The sequence below is a fragment of the Coregonus clupeaformis genome, chromosome 29 (genome assembly GCF_020615455.1).
Source record: "Coregonus clupeaformis isolate EN_2021a chromosome 29, ASM2061545v1, whole genome shotgun sequence".
In the NCBI taxonomy this organism is placed as follows: Eukaryota; Metazoa; Chordata; class Actinopteri; order Salmoniformes; family Salmonidae; genus Coregonus; species Coregonus clupeaformis.
Genome location: NC_059220.1, coordinates 3909990 through 3931870, shown reverse-complemented (window position 1 = coordinate 3931870; position 21881 = coordinate 3909990). Strand labels below are relative to the sequence as shown.

The 21881-nt window shown below is 42.2% G+C and overlaps 1 protein-coding gene across 9 annotated transcripts in view; it reads left to right on the top strand.

Annotated features, from left to right (window-relative positions):
- Window positions 1-21881, top strand: part of LOC121544597 (neurexin-3a-like) — a 647039-nt gene that overhangs the window by 217593 nt on the left and 407565 nt on the right. For 7 of the 9 annotated variants that reach the window (XR_005996136.2, XR_005996135.2, XM_041854567.2 and 4 more), the window contains exons 10-14: window positions 3196-3399; window positions 6547-6573; window positions 18171-18290; window positions 18827-18947; window positions 19338-19598. Coding sequence is in view for 7 of the 9 variants with exons in the window: in XM_041854567.2 (XP_041710501.2) it covers window positions 3196-3399; window positions 6547-6573; window positions 18171-18290; window positions 18827-18947; window positions 19338-19598 (733 nt within the window). In the remaining 2 variants the exon portion in view is untranslated. The remainder of the gene's footprint in view (window positions 1-3195; window positions 3400-6546; window positions 6574-18170; window positions 18291-18826; window positions 18948-19337; window positions 19599-21881) is intronic. The other 2 variants (XM_045209074.1, XM_045209073.1) reach the window with 1 other exon arrangement.

The window sequence follows — 21881 nt, the reverse complement described above, 5'->3', positions numbered from 1 at the left end:
TTTGTGTATGTCTTGCCTGTGGAAGATAACCTGCCACCATGTCTATCATATGAACACATTGCAGTGACATGTCTGTCTGTCTGTCCCTCAGGGGTCTGTAGCTCTGTCAGTTAGTATCAGCCTGACAGTCACTTACTGGGATGTTAAACCTCTCTGATCTCTCGTCACACTCAACCAGAGACATGCTATCAGGAGGTGTTTCCTTGATCTCTCGTCACACTCAACCAGAGACATGCTATCAGGAGGTGTTTCCTCTCCAACTGTATTCTGCTAGTTGTCCTTCTCTCTCTTTCTCTTTATATATCTCTCTATTTTGATCTCTATCTCTCTCTAATTATCTTTCACTTCCTCTCTTCCTTTGTCTTGCTCTAACACTTTCTCTTTTTCACTCTCTTTCCCATCAAACTCTTGCACTTTCTCTCTCCATCTCTCTACCTCTTCCTCAATATTCCACCCCCCTCTTCCCCACTCTCCTCCCTCTTCCCCCTCTTTCTCTCTCTCCTCTCTCCTCCCTCTCTCTCTCCTCTCTCTCTCTCTCTCTCTCTCTCTCTCTCTCTCTCTCTCTCTCTCTCTCTCTCTCTCTCTCTCTCTCTCTCTCTCTCTCTCTCTCTCTCTCTCTCTCTCTCTCTCCCTGGTTCTGTCTTCATTGTACCCTGAGGTGTCTCCTCTCCTCATCCATCCTATTGTACTTGGTATGATGGGTATAAATGTAGCTTTTGGAAGAGCCTGGCGTGGAGGAGGGCGAGAAGCATCTAATTGTACATAATAACGTATTGATCAGGATGTAATTGTAGAGTTTGTCAGCAGTTGCTTTGCCCCTGTGTTGAGGGAGGGTGTGTGTGTGTGTGTGTGTGTGTGTGTGTGATTCCCGGGTGGAGTTTTTACAGCTGTGAGGACTAAATGAGTGTTTGTGGCTACTGGCTGGATGCCGGGAAGCGATAGATATACAGAGAAAGAGAAAGAGGAGGAGAGAGAGAGAGAGAGAGCAGAGTGGTGACAGTGCAGTGGATGTAGGGTAGCACAGTGTATCACCTTGTCTTCCTCTGTAAAGCCGGCTCTGCCAGAGCAGCTGTTTCACGGCCGATTTAACGCAATTTCCATGCAGCGCTTTCTCCCTCTCATCTCTACGGGTATAGGAGCAGGATGGGATATAGTAGCGTGTGTGTGTGTTCCATCTTGAGCCATCATCTGTGTGTAAATGAGTACAGTTGGATGCTCTGTAGGGGAGACCACAGCATGCTGAAGACATTTGTTATGTGCGTGAGAGAAAAGACAGAGAGGGGTCCACCATTTCCTGTTAGTGCTGTGAAGGAGGGGATGCCGGTACTCACGGCTACCTGTTCTTTACTCTCACACTCCTGGGGAAGAGATGAGGTTAGGTTTCAAATGTACTGCTCTTATAATAGAAGCACTTTCAGTTAATATTGAACTATATTGACATTTCCATATGTAAGATCATCATACAGAGAGGGTTGTCTATGGAGATGTGCTCTAGCTGAGAAGACATTACCTCATTGTGACTGTTATTATTAGAGTGAGTCTCTCCTGAAGAGAACGATGATGGGAAACTAGCAATGGGCAATAGCATGGGGAGCGTGTGTGTCTGTGTGTGCGCGTGTGTGCTGCGTGTGAAAATCTCATGCTGTTATGATGTAGATTTCTCCACCTAAACAATATGTGTGACAGCAGATGTTGTGTCTAACACATTTCTGTCCCCTCTCTCTCTCTGTCTCTCTCTGTCTCTCTCTCTCTCTCTCTCTCTCTCTCAATTCAATTCAATTCAATTTAAGGGCTTTATTGGCATGGGAAACGTGTGTTAACATTGCCAAAGCAAGTGAAGTAGATAGTAAACAAAAGTGAAATAAACAATAAATATTAACAGTAAACATTACACTCAGAAGTTTCAAAAGAATAAAGACATTTCAAATGTCATATTATGTATATATACTGTGTTGTAACAATGTGTAAATAGTTAAAGTACAAATGGGAAAATAAATAAACATAAATATGGGTTGTATTTACAATGGTGTTTGTTCTTCACTGGTTGCCCTTTTCTTGTGGCAACAGGTCACAAATCTTGCAGCTGTGATGGCACACTGTGGTTTTTCACCCAGTAGATAAGGGAGTTTATCAAAATTGGGTTTGTTTTCTAATTCTTTGTGGATCGCTGTAATCTGAGGGAAATATGTGTCTCTAATATGGTCATACATTTGGCAGGAGGTTAGGAAGTGCAGCTCAGTTTCCACCTCATTTTGTGGGCAGTGTGCACATAGCCTGTCTTCTCTTGAGAGCCAGGTCTGCCTACGGCGGCCTTTCTCAATAGGAAGGCTATGCTCACTGAGTCTGTACATAGTCAAAGCTTTCCTTAAGTTTGGGTCAGTCACAGTGGTCAAGTATTCTGCCACTGTGTACTCTCTGTTTAGGGCCAAATAGCATTCTAGTTTGCTCTGTTTTTTTGTTTGTTCTTTCCAATGTGTCAAGTAATTCTCTTTTTGTTTTCTCATGATTTGGTTGGGTCTAGTTGTGTTGTTGTTGTTGTTGTTGTCCTGGGGCTGTGTGGGGTCTGTTTGTGTTTGTGAACAGAGCCCCAGGACAAGCTTACTTAGGGGACTCTTCTCCAAGTTCATCTCTCTGTAGGTGATGGCTTTGTTATGGAAGGTTTGGGAATCGCTTCCTTTTAAGTGGTTATAGAATTTAACGGCTCTTTTCTGGATTTTGATCATTAGCGGGTATTGGCCTAATTCTGCTCTGCATGCATTATTTGGTGTTTTACGTTGTACACGGAGGATGTTTTTGCAGAATTCTGCATGCAGAGTCTCAATTTGGTGTTTGTCCCATTTTGTGAATTCTTGGTTGGTGAGCGGACCCCAGACCTCAGAACCATAAAGAGCAATGGGTTCTATAACTGATTCAAGTATTTTTAGCCAGATCCTAATTGGTATGTCAAATTTTATGTTCCTTTTGATGGCATAGAAGGCCCTTCTTGCCTTGTCTCTCATCTCTCTCTCTCTCTCTCGCTCTCTCTGTCTGTCTGTCTGTCTCTCTCTCTCTCTCTCTCTCTCTCTCTCTCTCTCTCTCTCTCTCTCTCTCTCTCTCTGTCTCTCTGTCTCTCTCTCTATCTCTCTCTCTCTATCTCTCTCTCTCTCTCTCTTTCTCCTTCTGTCCCCCCCACCCCTTGCTCTCCCCCCATGACAGAGGCGTCCATCTTGAGTTATGACGGCAGTATGTACATGAAGGTGGTGGTGCCCCAGGTGATGCACACAGAGGCGGAGGATGTGTCTCTGCGTTTCATGTCCCAGCGGGCCTACGGCCTGCTCATGGCCACCACCTCGCGGGACTCGGCCGACACGCTGCGTCTGGAGCTGGATGGGGGCCGGGTCAAGCTCACGGTCAACCTAGGTATCGTATTACACTACCGACTACACCACGTCTCTTTCTCTCTTCCATCGCTGTCTCCATCCCTCCATTATTATTATTTGCCTTTATTCTTTTTTTTTTCTTAGTTTAATTTATAGAATAAAGGACAGCAATAATTTAATTAATAGTGATAAACACATGTTCTTATTTTTATTTGCATGTACTTTATTGTGATCAATAAGATATTGATTGAATAAGACTCTTCATAGAAATGACTCTACTTTTTAACAAAACTTTTTTTTAGCATTATTTAAACTGCTTCATTCTGAAAGTTCTTGTCATTGATAAACATGCTGTCTGGCCCATCTTTTGAACAGATAAAACATAGCCATTTTCATAGTCCTGTAAAAAAACAACTTTTGAGACAGTCACAGTACCACTAGATATAAAAGTATATTTTCATTTATTGTCACACTATTGCTAAACAGAACACTATGGCTATTATAATGTAATATATATACTACGTATTTTTTAGCATTCTAAAGTGCTGTGACTTTCTAAGAGTTGACTTAAGCTGTCCGCATGCTTCCCAGACGAAACAGTTCGGAAGATTTTGTGCATATATTATGACAACATTTTGTGACGTTTTTTTTTTGGGGGGGGGGACTTCGGTAAAGGTTTTTTCGGTTCAGGCACACAAAATTTTTTCTTGAGGCAAGCTGAAGTTTGTAGCCGAAGTCTACGCCGCTTCATCGGTGATTGGTCAACAGTAGGGATTCTTCAGTACATTTTTTTTTTTTTTTACATTTACGGCATTTAGCAGACACTCTTATCCAGAGCTACTTACAGTAGTGAGTGCATATATTTTCATACTTTTTCATACTAGTCCCCTGTGGGAATCAAACCCACAACCCTGCCATTGCAAGCGCCATGCTCTACCAACTGAGCTTTGTTGTCATTCAATGAGAGATAACGCGTTCTCATGCACATTTTGTCTTTGAGAAATACTGCACCAAACATCTTACTTGTAAAATTACTCAACTAAGATCTCCTCGGCAAAAATGTCAAAATTAATGACAGATTTTTTTTTGTTATCTTCGATTAATTCTGACTATTTTGAGGAAGTGTATACTGGCTACGGCATCTCAAAATGGACAATCAGTACTATTGGCGCTTTTTTCTAGTTTTTCAAGCGAATTTCTTTTAAGGGAGTATGCGAGCACACTCGCTCCGTTTGGCTAGCCGCCAGCCGAACTGAAGCATGCTGACACCTTTACTCCAACTCATTCTCAGCTCATCACCTAGAGGAAATTGAGAAAGAAAAATCTTTACTTTACATTTTCCACTAACATCATCTTCTTGTCTTCAAGTTGTAACTTCCTGGCTTTTGATTTTGGGTTTGTTCTCCTTCTCTCTGTTTATGGTGTACGCATACTATATACAACTCCATTTCCCATCATGCTTTGTCAAAAGATGGTATTCACCCCTTCAAAGGCCTTAAGCCTGCGGCCCATCAAGCGAACAGCCCGAGAACAGAGCCCAGCCAAACCTGCAGCTGGCTGCCTTCCTTCTCTCTTTTGACAAACACACCACTGTGTTACATAAAGGAAAGAAGCACTAGTATACATAACCTATATTTACACATTGTGTCGTTAAGATTGATTAAAGCTTTATTAAAGCTGGGTATTTGTCATAATAGTTTGTAGTCGTTATTATAATAGGTACAGTAGTATTGATATGCTAATGTTAGTTACTGAAGTAGTTTAATAAATTGTAATTCTACCTTTATACAAATAATAATAATAATAATAATATGCCATTTGGCAGACGCTTTTATCCAAAGCGACTTACAGTCATGCGTGCATAATTTTTTTTTTGTGTATGGGTGGTCCCGGGGATCGAACCCACTACCTTGGCGTCACAAGCGCCGTGCTCTACCAGCTGAGCTACAGATGCAATGCAACTATACAAATTGGCTACACAAAACTACTCTACACAATTAACTTGTTGTATGAAGTACAACGTCAATAACGAGCATCACATATCCACATTTAAGTGTTGAAGAGATAGATATTCTTCATGTGTTTAGCTAAACTCACATGATACATCATTTTATAGAAACAATATATATTTCTACAGTCTATCCTGGACTGTTAGATACAATGGTCTTGTGCCTCTGCATGGTGCTGGCGCTGATTGGATCGCGGCTGTTCGCTCCCACTTTTCTGTTGCGGTTGACGACACATGAACCCACCAGCCACATGGTGACCAACCCAGAATATCTTTCGTAGGATCCCATAGGCCGTCTCAAATTGTCCACCACAGAAACCTGTACAACGGGCAGGAATCTGCTGTCAGTGAAGGAACTAGTCAAGTATCTTTCACCAATCAATTCGCCTTTTGATATTCACTATCTCAGATTACAAATACGATTTTTATTTGATGTGTACGTTTATTCCGGTGTCAAGTATAATAGCGTTGCACTGTGTTTCAAAGATCCGTAGCTCCAATATGAATAGCTCCACCTTCTTGCTAACATCAGACATATGATTTTAATAGCCCGTTTAGTCAACAAGTTGGTGTGAAAGCTTTGGAGCTGTAGACTTTGAGCTTTAAAAAAAAAGGAAACTATTCCAAAATGAAAGTCTATGCTGGGTTGAAGAATCTATGTGGTTGGTAAAATAAAAAGCGGCCATTTTCAAAATGTAGACAGCCAGTGTCCTTGTTATGCAGATTTAAATAAATTACATTTGCCCATATGTGTATAATCTAAGTGTTATAGTAGTGGTCACAGAACTCAGTTAATTTCAGAACTTTAACAAGTGATGCAAAAGCGCTATGTACATTTTACCATACAACACCCAACTAATGTCCATATAAGCCATAACTATTTTTGTATATGGACCAACGATTTGACATTTGTGAACATATTAATTCTACCTGATACATTACTAGTTATTAAAATCATATTGCAATTGGAGTCAAACTTGTAGAATTAAAGCTAGAAATGTGTAATGTACGCTAACAGGCTAACACCTAAGAGTTTAAAGAGACCCCTCCCCCTTTTACAAAATGGCCGCCTCTCTGCATGTGGACGTCCCCGGAAGGGTGGAATTCTTGTTTTTGGATGTCTGCAGCTATAACCTTGAAGGATGCAATTTCATCTGTCATTTATTCTTCCCCATCTAGACTGTATCAGGATAAACTGTACTTCCAGTAAGTTAACACTCAAGTTTAATTTTGCTCTTGTATTATGATACTCTACTGTTTAAAGGAATGTGTTATTTTAAGTTTGTCTTTCTATAGTGTTGGTTGGAGAATAGCTAATGGGTGTGTCTGTCTGTTCAACTGGTCAGACCATCAGTAGATCATAGACAACACAAACACCCAAACTGGAAACAGACAGGGTGGTGATTTGTTCATCGCTTAGATTTTTATTTTTATTTAAGGCCATATTTGACTAAATAAGAACATTTCATGTTATAGGGTCCTGTGACCGATTTTTATTTATTTAATGAATGTATTTTAGTTATAAAAGTAGTTCCACTGTCATAAAAGTTTGGATTAACGTTTTTTAAACAATATGCTTTCCCTTTCTAGAAACTGGTAATTATATAACCCTTTTTACAATCTCTAGTACATTTTTTCTGTTATATGGCAGATGCATTATTTAGCATTTTGGTTTTCGTCGCAAAGTTGAGATGAATAAATCACCACTTATTATTACGTAACTAAATGTTCAAGAATTCTTACATGCAAACAGAGCTTCATCATAGGTGGACAATGGTGAATACATTTAACTATTTAGTAGAAGTAACTTGATTATACAACATGATAAAGAGATGCAGTACATAGAGATGTTATACTATTCATACATTGTAGGACCTATCCAAGTGAAATGCCACAGTTGAAGAGTTCATGGTTACTGCAGGATTTGTGTAGATTGTTAAGTCTGAGCTTTGGTTTGACACTAGAATACATTCTATTGGGGAGTGGGGGTACGCGTGTGCATGTGTGAGTGACAGATATTATTAATATTATTGTACATTCGGCTCCTATAATCAGAGCCTGACCGATTTATCGGTTGACCGATAAAATATATAAAGTTCTTGTTTTTTTTCAAAGTTGCCGGGATGTCACGTGTCCTACTTATATCAGGACAGTTGTAACAACTTAAGCATTACGAAACGTATATATTATCAAATAAACCTTGCGTAGCAAATAAGCCATTAATTTTTTTGGGGGTTGACCAAATTTGTAACTCTCTCATTGCCTTCCATACAAAAACTCCTTGCTTGGTAGGCGAAAAAAATGACAACTGCTGGAGGGAGACAGATTTTCAGCAGAGTTGGGCCTCTCTCTTCCTCTAGCTAGCCGGCTAACTAGCTGTGGAAAAGTACTTGATAGCGCCGAGGCAACACTTGGTGCGTGAGGCAGCCTGTGCCAGCGGCTAATTTTGTGATTTATGTTTTTCCTTTCAAGTGACAACTACCAGAATCCAGTGGCTATAGGCCTACAATCGATGAAAACGTAGCTAAATACTAATACATTGAAAATGTCTCCTATGTCGTTGTTTTCCAGATGGCCAGCATGAGACAGCTCAGTTTGTTTTGAAATCATTGCAGTTTATCCTCCTTTTACTAGACTAGAGTAACACATAGTTTTTCCATAACAAAATATTGTCTTTCTGGTGCTCCTAAATTCTTGAATTAATGTTATTTCCTAAAATGTAAGAAATCAACTTTCTTAGTATCATTGTAGGACTGTTTTAAGCACAATAGATACAGAAAATGTATATGTTTTTTTCTTAATTCGAGCTATAATAAATAAATAAATAAAAATCAACAGATATATCGGTTATCAGTGAATATTTTCACTCTAATATCGGAATCAGTATCCAAAAATCACATATCGGTCGGGCTCTACCTATAATGTCTGGGGCTAATTAATGCTGGGAAATAGCATTTCAGGTCAAAGAGCAGAATCCAGATCTCATATAACATCAGGCTGGTCTCAGTCAATCACAGTACATATCTAACCACTTATTTTTTCCATTGTAATATTGTGTAATAACAGAAATGAGGGCTATTTTATTATTTAATACCTTCTCTGAGCTAATAGCCTTTGTTATAAAAGAGCCATACAGTACAGTATGTCTTAGTTATGAGGAATATTAGGTGCATTACCCAAAATAATGTGAAGACTAAAATAGACTAAAAGAATGACCTCAAAATACTGGGCACAATAACTGCTGCATGCACAGCTAAAAATCAAGGTTTTAACACTGTTTTAACACTGTTTTAACACTGTTTTTAACATTGTTTTTAACACTGTTTTAACACTGTTTTAACACTGCTAACTGCCAAGGAAACGAGAAACTGTCCAAATCAATACAGCATCCCTCCAGGCTTGTGTCTGCCAGAATCCGTTTGTGTTGACTTGATCAAATGAACAGCACACACACAAACACACACACACACACACACACACACACACACACACACACACACACACACACACACACACACACACACACACACACACACCCATGACAGGGTGAGAATACACACACACACACACACCCATGAAAGGTTGAGAACACATACACACAGACACACACACACAGTCCTCTTTAACCTAGTATTCATATAGTAATAACAGAATTGGAAATGTGGACAGGATTTCCAGTCACTATGATGAGTAAAACATGTGTAATTGTTGCATTGACTGCAATGTTTTTCTGCTCAATACACTGCCTTCGGAAAGTATTCAGACCCCTTGACTTTTTCCACATTTTGTTACATTACAGCCGTATTCTAAAATGGATTAAATGTTTTTTCCCCCCCCTCCTCATCAATCTACACACAATACCCCATAATGACAAAGCAAAAAAAGATTTTTTAAACATTTTTGCTAATTTATATTTTTTTTAAACCCTGAAATATCACATTTACGTAAGTATTCAGACCCTTTACTCAGTACTTTGTTGAAGAACCTTTGGCAGTGACTACAGCCTCGAGTCTTATTGGGTATGATGCTACAAGCTTGGCAAACCTGTATTTGGGGAGTTTCTCCCATTCTTCTCCACAGATACTCTCAACCTCTGTCATGTTGGATGGGGAGGGTGGCTGCACAGCTATTTTCAGGTCTCTCCAGAGATGTTAGATCGGGTTCAAGTCCAGTCTCTGGCTGGGCCACTCAAGGACATTCAGAGACTTGTCCCAAAGCCACTCCTGTGTTGTCTTGGCTGTGTGCTTAGGGTCACTGTCCTGTTGGAAGGTGGACCTTCGCCCCAGTCTGAGGTCCTGAGCGCACTGGAGCAAGTTTTCATCAAGGATCTCTCTGTACTTTGCTCCGTTCATCTTTTCCTCGATCCTGACTAGTCTCCCAGTCCCTGCCTGTTACGGATACAGGTATCCTGTGTTTTTGTGTGTTTCTACTCTTTCTGCCCTAATCACAGGTGTCCTGTATGTTCCTGATTGGTGGTCGTTGAGGTGTCTGCTGATTGGACCAATCAGTGAACATTCCTGTGAATAGCACCACCTGTTACTCGTTTGTTGAATCACACAGCCCATTGTATAAAACCAGACTTGTGTTTGTTGCAAGTGAGAGAGACTTTTTGCCATATGTGAGTATGGACACGGTGGTGTCCTGTGTGTTGTGTACGCACTAAGTTGTTGGTTACCCTATTTGGTAACATTATTAGAATTTATTTCTTTACCTGAGTGTGGATACTGTTGTATCTTGTGTACATACTTTATTGCTGAGTACCCTGTTTAGTAGTTTTGGTGTGTTTTTTGGGAAAAGGGGGGTTTAAGCTAGTTGCCCTTGGGCGTACATTACCCGTAGGAAGAAATCTGTCTATAAACACCAGTTAGACCTGAGCGGACCACCCACTGTATTTTTGTATGACTAGCAGTAGCCTAGCGGTTCTTCAGGCAGGCTAGATCAGTTTAGGGGTTTTACATTATTGTTTCATTTCTTGGGTCCTGCTCAGCCCCTTTTTCCCAAACCTTTACCGTGTGTTTAGTAATAAACCATTTATGTTTGACGGTAGTTCACGGTTGTTGTGTCATTTTTGGTTCTCGCTGTTCCAGGTTACACTTATAATTTGCATAATTTATGTTACGGGTCTCATGTCCATCCACCCTAGACGTTTAGAGCCACGGGGTTCGTAACATAAAGTGGGGGTTCGTCCGGGATCTATCCCATGCTACTCGTGCAAATTAGTAAGTGTCTGGTTCAGTGTTGAGCTTAGCAGCTGTAACTACCTGTTTTTTTTTGTGTGTGTTCAGTAGTCGACGGCTCGTGTAGTTAGTAGGATGGCTACTTTTGATTTGGAAGCATTTTTTGGAAAACCCTACGTGGGAGATTTTTGAGAATTGTCGTAGAGTGGATCTACAGGCTTTGGCTGACCACTTTTCTGTACCCATACCGAGGGGTATAGTGAAAGCAGAAGTTAGGGAAGTAGTGCTAGCGATATTGTTAAACGAGCGAGTGCTTGAGTTACCGCCGCCTGAGTCTGCTGCTCCTGTAGGGGATGTGGTTGATGTTTCTGTAAGCCCATCAGTGTCTGAGGACGAGGCTAAGGCTCCAGCCACATTGCCCCGTTATGCCCCACTCTCCCCACTGACTGACAGTGATGCCAGGATCGATGTCCGCTCGACGCGGCTCCAAATGGAGGCGGAAGAGCGGGCACAAATCAGGCAAGACAAGCTGGAGATGCGTAAAATGGAGCTAGAGGCAGAACAGGAGACGCGTAAGGCAGAACAGGAGACGCGTAAGATAGAACAGGAGACGCGTAAGATGGAACTGGAGACGCGTAGGCTTGATCAAGAACTGGAGACGCGTAGGCTTGATCAAGAACTGGAGACGCGTAGGCTTGATCAAGAACTGGCGATGCGTAAAATGGAACTAGAGGCAGAAACAGCGAGGTTAGTCTCTGCTAATACTATGCCTGCTAGTGAGCCATCCTCACCAGCTGTGTCATCTGCTACGTTTGATATTAGTAGGCAGATCACCTTGGTACCTGTGTTCAGGGAGTCAGAGGTTGATTCCTATTTCAGTGTTTTTGAACGTATAGCGGTAGCATTGAAATGGCCCGACGAGGTATGGTGCCTATTACTTCAGTGTAAGCTAACAGGTAAAGCCCAAGAGGTTCTGGCAGTGCTACCTCTTGAAGACAGTTTGAATTATGAGGTGGTCAAAGCTACTGTTCTTCGTGCCTATGAGCTTGTTCCTGAGGCATATCGACAGAGATTTAGGTCTCATAAAAAGTCTCCTACTCAGACTTATGTGGAGTTTGCTAGAGACAAAGGAAATCTGTTTGACAAATGGCACAGTGCTAGTAAGGTAACTGATTTTAACTCTCTACGGGAGTTAATCTTGTTAGAAGAGTTTAAAAATTGTTTACCGGAACGCATTGTAGTTTATCTGAACGAACAGAAAGTATCCTCACTGTCGGAAGCGTCTGTTTTGGCAGACGAGTTTGTGTTGACGCATAAGAGCGTGTTTTCGGCTCGTACGGAGAGCTGGGCTGCGGAGTTGCTAACTTCTAGTCCTAGTCGACCAGCAGTACATCCAGCACGCCCAAAAGATGTGCGTCACTGTTTCTATTGTCATAAGGTGGGACATATAGTTAATGATTGCTTTCTGCTAAAACGCAAACCGGGGATGCCTCAGCACGCCAGGCCGCCAACGGGTGTTGGGCTGATTCGTACGGTTGTAAGGCCGGAATCAAGACAGAAGCCTCATAGTGAATGTGGTTTGAAAGTCCCTGTCCCAGATCACAGTTATGAACCGTTCATTTTTGAGGGGTTTGTTTCTATATCAGATGATGAAGCGTCTCAGCGTCCAGTTAGAATCCTCAGAGATACTGGTGCGGCGCAGTCGTTCATACTAGCTGATGTGTTGCCCTTGTCTAATAATACATATTGTGGTTCCAGTGTGTTAGTACAAGGAATTGAAATGGGTTTCGTCCCAGTGCCATTGCACTTTGTGAACGTACACTCTGAGTTAGTCAGTGGATTGTTCAGAGTTGGCGTACGTCCGATGTTGCCAGTAAAAGGGGTGACCTTTATAATGGGCAACGATATTGCCGGAGGAAAGGTAATACCCATATTGGAGGTATTGGATAAAAGTGACCAGTCTCTCTCCGAGGAGCTGGCACAGGGTTATCCAGATGTGTTCCCCGCTTGTGCTGTCACACGTGCTCAAGCACGACAAGTGGGTGAAGTGGTAGATTTGTCAGACACGATTCTATTCAGAGAGTGTGACCCAGAGGATAGTTCGGGTGCTACCTCTGGTAAGCTGGTGCAGTCTGACCAACAGCCCAGAGAAAGGAAGAAGGATGTGGAACTGGTTGCTGAGGCAATACAGTTACCAGTTACTCGTGAGCAGCTGATCGCTAACCAACAGGTTGACATTAGCCTGGCTAAATGTTTTTCTAGTGTTGTCTCAGAGGACGAGCTAAAGAAGAAAAACATGGCATACTTCATTGATGGTAATCTCCTCATGCGTAAATGGACCTCCCATGTTGACGCTGGCGGAGATTGGAATGCTGTTTACCAAATAGTGATTCCTACAGCCTTTCGACAAAATGTTTTATCCCTCGCTCATGATCACCAGTGGTCCGGACATCTGGGAGTCACCAAGACTTATGATCGAGTTTTGCGACATTTCTTTTGGCCTGGCTTAAAACAAGATGTGGCTCAGTTCTGTCGGACTTGCCACACCTGTCAAGTAGTTGGGAAACCGAACCAGGTTATTTCCCCGCGCCTCTTTGTCCCATACCGGCCATAGGTGAACCATTCGAACATGTGATGGTTGATTGTGTTGGACCATTACCGAAAACAAAATCTGGTAACCAGTTTATGTTGACAATTATGTGTGTGGCCACCAGGTACCCAGAGGCCATTCCTCTGCGAAGGATTACTGCTCCGGTGGTGAGTAAAGCGTTGATCAAATTCTTCTCAACTTTTGGATTACCTAAGGTGATACAAACTGATCAGGGTACGAATTTCCTTTCTAAACTTTTCAAACAAGTGTTAAAATCCTTGTCAGTTACACACCGTGTGTCAAGCGCATATCACCCAGAGTCTCAGGGTGCGCTTGAACGTTGGCATCAGACCCTGAAGTCTATGCTCCGTAAATATTGCTTGGAATCTGAGAAAGATTGGGATGAGGGAGTTCCTCTAGTATTGTTTGCTGTCCGTGAGACAGTACAGGAATCCCTAGGGTTCAGCCCAGCTGAACTGGTGTTTGGACACACCATGAGAGGACCTATGAAAGTCCTTAAGGATCAGTTTTTGTCACAAGAGTTGTGTGTGAAAGAAAATGTGTTGGACTACGTTAGTCGCTTTCGTGAGCGCCTACATGCTGCCTGTGCTCTAGCAAAGGAAGCGCTGTCTTCCCTCACAGAAACGGATGAAACGACACTATGACACACAGGCTGTTTCTCGTTCACTGCAGCCAGGTGACCGAAGTTCTTGTGTTGTTGCCTGTGCCAGGAGCGTCATTGTCAGCACGTTTCTCTGGTCCTTATGTCATTGAAAAGAAACTAACTGAAACTGACTATGTGATACAGACTCCTGATAGAAAACGCCAATCTCGTGTGTGCCACGTTAACATGTTGAAGACATACCACAACAGACCCGTCACTCAGGTAGACAGTCCAGAGAAACTGGCCGAGTCGGCTGTCTCTGTTGCTGCTACGGCTGTAGTGGGAGGTAATGTTAATGATGTGGACGGAGATGGTTTGGAGTTGCGCAATACTCAGCAGCAGTGTGCTAGATTGCCCAATTCAGAGATGCTGTTGTCTCTCCCGGCAAGCCTGATTCATTTAACGGACAGACAGTCAGATGATATTGTGAGACTGTTACACAGCTTTCCATGTCTTTTTAATGATGTTCCTACATGTACAAATGTGTTAGAACATGACATTAATGTTGGAAACGCTGCACCTATCAAGCAACATCCTTATCGTGTCAACGTCGCTAAGAGAAAGATAATGAGGGGTGAGGTCGGTTATTTGCTGGAGAATAACCTGGCTATGCCAAGTTCAAGTCCTTGGAGTTCTCCGTGCATTCTGGTTCCTAAACCTGATGGGACATCCAGATTATGTACGGACTATCGGAAAGTCAATGCTGTCACAGTGCCCGACTCGTTCCCGTTACCCAGACTGGATGACTGTATTGATACTGTTGGTGCTGCTACTTATGTAACCAAATTAGATCTTCTAAAAGGTTACTGGCAGGTGCCGTTAACCCCACGTGCCTCCGACATCTCTGCCTTTGTGACCCCAGATCACTTCCTACAATATGCTGTCATGGCATTTGGGATGCGGAACGCACCAGCCACTTTCCAACGCCTGGTTAACACAGTATTGGCTGGAGTTCCTAATTGTAGTGCTTACCTTGATGATCTGGTAATTTATTCAACTGAGTGGTCTGATCATGTTAACACTCTAAGGGTAGTGTGTGAACGTCTAGCAACCGCTTCTCTAACCCTGAACTTAGCAAAGTGCGAGTTTGGGAAGGCCACTGTTACTTATCTTGGTAAACAGGTCGGCCATGGTCAGGTGCGCCCTGTAGATGCCAAGGTCTCAGCTATAAACGCATTTCCCGCACCTACCACCAGAAGAGAGCTACGCCGTTTTTTTAGGGATGGTTGGCTACTACCGTAGTTTCTGTAAAAATTTCTCTGCGGTAGTTGCTCCATTAACGGATTTGCTCAGTCCGGCGAGAAAATTTGTATGGTCTGAAGATTGTTGTACTGCTTTCAACACTGCTAAAGCACTCTTGTGTAGTACTCCTGTTCTTGCTGCGCCAGATTTTGAGCGGCCGTTTAAACTGGAGGTAGATGCAAGTGCCAGAGGTGCTGGTGCTGTTCTACTGCAGCAAGACCAGAGTGGAGTGGACCATCCTGTCTGTTATTTTTCACGGAAATTTAACAAATGTCAGACAAACTATTCCACCATTGAACAAGAAGCTCTAGCTTTGTTGTTAGCTCTGCAGTACTTTGAAGTTTATGTTGGTTCCAGTGCATTACCAGTGGTAGTGTATACTGACCATAACCCCTTAGTTTTTCTCCACCGGATGTACAACCAGAACCAACGCCTTATGCGTTGGGCACTTGTCGTGCAAAATTATAATTTGGAGATCCGCCACAAAAAGGGGGTTAGATAATGTGTTGGCAGATGCTTTGTCTCGTGTGTAATGATCTAGGTTTTTTTTTGTTATCCCGGCAGGAGGATTATTGAATTTTGGGTGTTGTGATGGTACGTGTGTCGCAAAACCATTTTGGTTTGCTCTTTTAAGGGTGGGGAGTGTTACGGATACAGGTATCCTGTGTTTTTGTGTGTTTCTACTCTTTCTGCCCTAATCACAGGTGTCCTGTATGTTCCTGATTGGTGGTCGTTGAGGTGTCTGCTGATTGGACCAATCAGTGAACATTCCTGTGAATAGCACCACCTGTTACTCGTTTGTTGAATCACACAGCCCATTGTATAAAACCAGACTTGTGTTTGTTGCAAGTGAGAGAGACTTTTGCCATATGTGAGTATGGACACGGTGGTGTCCTGTGTGTTGTGTACGCACTAAGTTGTTGGTTACCCTATTTGGTAACATTATTAGAATTTATTTCTTTACCTGAGTGTGGATACTGTTGTATCTTGTGTACATACTTTATTGCTGAGTACCCTGTTTAGTAGTTTTGGTGTGTTTTTTGGGAAAAGGGGGGTTTAAGCTAGTTGCCCTTGGGCGTACATTACCCGTAGGAAGAAATCTGTCTATAAACACCAGTTAGACCTGAGCGGACCACCCACTGTATTTTTGTATGACTAGCAGTAGCCTAGCGGTTCTTCAGGCAGGCTAGATCAGTTTAGGGGGTTTTACATTATTGTTTCATTTCTTGGGTCCTGCTCAGCCCCTTTTTCCCAAACCTTTACCGTGTGTTTAGTAATAAACCATTTATGTTTGACGGTAGTTCACGGTTGTTGTGTCATTTTTGGTTCTCGCTGTTCCAGGTTACACTTATAATTTGCATAATTTATGTTACGGGTCTCATGTCCATCCACCCTAGACGTTTAGAGCCACGGGGTTCGTAACACTGCCACTGAAAAACACCCCTGCAGCATGATGCTGCCACCACCATGCTTCACCGTAGGGATGGTGCCAGGTTTCCTTCAGACGTGACGCTTGGCATTCAGGCCAAAGAGTTCAATCTTGGTTTCATCAGACCAGAGAATTTTGTTTCCCATGATCTGAGAGTCTTTAGGTACCTTTTGGCAAACTCCAAGCGGGCTGTTATATGCCTTTTACTGAGGAGTGGCTTCCATCTGGCCACTCTACCATAAAGGCCTGATTGGTGGAGTGCTGCAGAGATGGTTGTCCTTCTGGAAGGCTCTCCCATCTCCACAGAGGAACTGTAGAGCTCTGTCAGAGTGACCATCGGGTTCTTGGTCACCTCCCTGACCAAGGCCCTTCTCCCCCGATTGCTCAGTTTGGCCGGGGGGCTAGCTCTAGGAAGAATCTTGGTGTTTCCAAACTTCTTCCATTTAAGAATGATGGAGGGCACTGTGTTCTTAGGGACCTTCAATGCTGCAGATATTTTTTGGTATCTTCCCCAGATCTGTGCCTCGACACAATCCTGTCTCGGAGCTCTACGGACAATTCCTTCGACCTCATGGCTTGTTTTTTTGCTGTGACATGCACTGTCACCTGTGGGACATTTTATAGACAGTTGTGTGCCTTTCGAAATCATGTCCAATCATTTGAATTTACCACAGGTGGACTACAATCTGTCACGTCTCCTCCCGTTGCTCTCCTCCAGCGCTCTGATTTGCCAGTCTACTGAGCCACCGGTCTGAGTGCACCACCTCGGCAACACCGGAATGGAAACCCAACGCACCCTAATCACCTCCAGCGCACCTGCACCTCATCATCTCATCACCACCCCTATATAGCCCTGGACTGTTCTGGATGATGTTGTGTGTGATTGTTTAGCTTTGTGTCGTGTACACTATCTTTGTTATTTCTCTTTGTCATTGTTTAAGTAAACCTTGACCTTGTTAATTCCTGCGTCTGCGTCCTGCCTCTTCGTATACTCAGTACTAGTCACACAATGAAGTTGTAGAAAAATCTCAAAGATGATCAATGGAAACAGGATTCACCTGAGCACAATATCGAGTCTCATAGCAAAGTGTCTGAATACTTATGTAAATAAGGTATTTTTTTATGTATTTTCTTTATGTGCTAAAATTTCTAAAAACCTATTTTCGCTTTGTCATAGGGTATTGTGTGTAGATTGCTGAGATTCTTTATTTATTTAATATATTTTAGAATATGGCTGTAACGTAACAACATTTGGAAAAAGTCAAGGGGTCTGAATACCTTCCGAAGGCACTGTACATATTTAAAATCGTACATTTCTGCAATGAAGGTGCTAGTCCAGTGTGCAATCATGATTGAAGAGATATTGTTTTAGAAAAAAGTATTCATTGTTGCTTTTTAACAAAATAACTGAATAACTTATTTCCTAAATATAACCAAACCTTTGCTTTCCACACTATGCGAGATGATCCCAAATGAAAATTAATCAGAAGACAAGTCAGTTTGACATGTCAAGCTACTCTGCTATCATCATCTGCAATATACGCCGTCAATTACACCTACTTCTTGTAGTGGTTACAAATAAGCTCATTATATCGCCTCCTTCTGTTGAAAAAGGCCCAATATAACAGCCCCTTTTGGAAAGTAAAGGTTTTGTTGGTGAGGCAGGATGACTTTAACTTTGTGACCAACCATCGTTCTCAGGCAAGGGACCCGAGACCCTGTATGCTGGGCAAAAACTCAATGATAATGAGTGGCATACGGTCCGCGTGGTCCGCCGGGGCAAAACCTACAAGCTCACGGTGGACGATGACATAGCAGAAGGTACTAAACTAGCTACAGCCTGAGAGAAACAGGGGTCCATATCATTTCATGTCCAGTCAATTCAGAAAGTAAAGCAGATTCCAATTCCAAATATCCCTAATTGAAAAGCATTGAAGAGAATTGGAATTGGAATTTCAATGTACTTCCTGAATTGAAATGGAATTGACCCCAACCCTGGAGAGAAACTCCCTCATCTGCCACTGTTTGTATGGGTGACGTGTAACGGTGTTCTGATTTAGTTTTAGGATTACGTGAATTACAACATTTGCTAATTAAGGTTAACTATCCTTTCAGTGGTTTTTTAATGCTATTTCAAGTAATTATTTGAGAAGGTTGACTATAAACTGTTGACATCCATTGATATGTCTGAATTGTTCTCGCTGAAGTTTATTCATTTGTAGTATTATGTAGTAGTTAACCATATTCTACTGGCTAAAATTCACCACCTCTTTAAATTCAGCCTTTTGTGTTAGTATCAGACAGTGTATTCTTTTTCTTTTCTATCTTGTTTTCTTTCTTTCTTTCCCCTACTCCAGGCCAGATGGCGGGCGACCACACCCGTCTGGAGTTCCACAACATCGAGACGGGCATCATGACGGAGAGACGCTTCGTCTCAGCCATACCCTCTAGCTTCATCGGACACCTGCAGAGTCTCAGGTTCCTCTTCGCTCATATTCTTTCTTATGTTCTTTGTTATATTCTTTGTTATATATATTTTTTTAAATATTATTTCTGCTATATACTGTTAGGATCTTAGTTTCACCCAGAAAGACACAACAGTATACAAGCTATTTACAGACAATGCAAGGAGATTTTAGTGTGACTACTATGCCATCAGATTGAATATGTTGACATTGTTGAAATTATGTCTATTTTGGAGAAAGCCTATCTAAATCAGTTAAGATGACTGTTATGTTTTGCTTAACTTTAGCAGGTCTTGTTGATAAGTTTGTCTCTAGCGAATGACAGGTCCCTTCCTGTGAACAAGAAAGAGGTTTCTGCGTTTACATCAGATAATATATTTATTCCCCACTCTACTTACGGCAGGTTCAACGGCATGCTGTATATTGATCTCTGTAAGAACGGAGACATCGACATCTGTGAGCTCAACGCCCGCTTTGGCATGCGCTCCATCATCGCCGACCCTGTGACCTTCAAGTCCAAGAGCAGCTACCTGAGCCTGGCCACCCTGCAGGCCTACACCTCCATGCACCTGTTCTTCCAGTTCAAGACCACTTCACCTGACGGTTTCATACTGTTCAACAGTGGAGACGGCAACGACTTCATCGCTGTGGAGCTGGTTAAAGGGTGAGTGGGATTCTACCTGGTGTTGGACTTTCCTTGTTTGTTTGCTTTGTGTTTTTTTTTTTTGTTCCAGCACCTCGATGAAAGACGATAGGTACACAGGGTTGGTATTACAGAAGCATATTGTCACCACAGTAAGTGACATATACTTTAACGAATACAGATCTCGGATCGTAATTTGACCCATTTCGTCACAGGGGGAAAATAATCCTGCAGCAGGAGGATTTGAATATCTGAAGAGATATCTAGAATCGCCGCCAGGGTCAGCTGAAAGCGGTGTTTGAATACGATGCAGTACCATACCTATATTGTACCTTAGTCTGCAGGTCCACTGGGTGCCAGTTCAAGTAGCTTATGTAGGTTACGTCCAGGCTACATGCAGGCTACAGCGTCTCGTGTGAATTCTTATGTGGATTGTAATAAATAGACATATTTGTATATTGATATACATATTGATATACAGTGGGGAGAACAAGTATTTGATACACTGCCGATTTTGCAGGTTTTCCTACTTACAAAGCATGTAGAGGTCTGTAATCTTTATCATAGGTACACTTCAACTGTGAGAGACGGAATCTAAAACAAAAATCCAGAAAATCACATTGTATGATTTTTAAGTAATTAATTAGCATTTTATTGCATGACATAAGTATTTGATCACCTACCAACCAGTAAGAATTCCGGCTCTCACAGACCTGTTAATTTTTCTTTAAGAAGCCCTCCTGTTCTCCACTCATTACCTGTATTAACTGCACCTGTTTGAACTCGTTACCTGTATAAAAGACACCTGTCCACACACTCAATCAAACAGACTCCAACCTCTCCACAATGGCCAAGACCAGAGAGCTGTGTAAAAACCATTAGTAACACACTACACCGTCATGGATTAAAATCCTGCAGCGCACGCAAGGTCCCCCTGCTCAAGCCAGCGCATGTCCAGGCCCGTCTGAAGTTTGCCAATGACCATCTGGATGATCCAGAGGAGGAATGGGAGAAGGTCATGTGGTCTGATGAGACAAAAATAGAGCTTTTTGGTCTAAACTCCACTCGCCGTGTTTGGAGGAAGAAGAAGGATGAGTACAACCCCAAGAACACCAGCCCAACCGTGAAGCATGGAGGTGGAAACATCATTCTTTGGGGATGCTTTTCTGCAAAGGGGACAGGATGACTGCACCGTATTGAGGGGAGGATGGATGGGGCAATGTATCATGAGATCATGGCCAACAACCTCCTTCCCTCAGTAAGAGCATTGAATATGGGTCGTGGCTGGGTCTTCCAGCATGACAATGACCCGAAATACACAGCCAGGGCAACTAAGAAGTGGCTCCGTAAGAAGCATCTCAAAGTCCTGGAGTGGCCTTGCCAGTCTCCAGTCCTGAACCCAATAGAAAATCTTTGGAGGGAGCTGAAAGTCCGTATTGCCCAGCGACAGCCCCGAAACCTAAAGGATCTGGAGAAGGTCTCTATGGAGGAGTGGGCCAAAATCCCTGCTGCAGTGTGTGCAAACCTGGTCAAGACCTACAGGAAACATATGATCTCTGTAATTGCAAACAAAGGTTTCTGTACCAAATATTAAGTTCTGCTTTTCTGATGTATCAAATACTTATGTCATGCAATAAAATGCAAATGAATTACTTAAAAATCAGACAATGTGATTTTCTGGATTTTTGTTTTAGATTCCGTCTCTCACAGTTGAAGTGTACCTATGATAAAAATCACAGACCTCTACATGCGTTGTAAGTAGGAAAACCTGCAAAATCGGCAGTGTATCAAATACTTGTTCTCCCCACTGTATATACATATAGATATTGATATATTTGGGTATTTTTCGTTAGGGAGAATCCTTTTCTTTTCTTTTTAATCAATTGTTTTATTATATGTTCAAGCCAAGCAATAGGTATAAATATAAATGATTGGTGGCCTCAGTATTGGTCCAGCGGTTACAGCTGATGACCCCGGGTTCGAATCTGTCCCCCTCACCTCCCCGTTCTTTCCAACTCTGTTCTATCTCTTCAATAAAAGCACAAAAAAAATACGAAAGGCGTGGGACTGTCCCACTCCTTAAAAAATACCTTTAAGAAAGAATAAATCATTAGACAAATAACAATTAGATTGTGAGCGCATGTCCAACATAAATATGATTAAAATAATAGAAGGTAGGCTAAATTGATTCATCGAACATGCCCAGACCTAGCAAGCAACAATATATGCTATGCTAACTGATATATGCTAACTGACATATGCTAACTATTTCCACCATTGAAAGAGAAAACAAACCAAAAAATA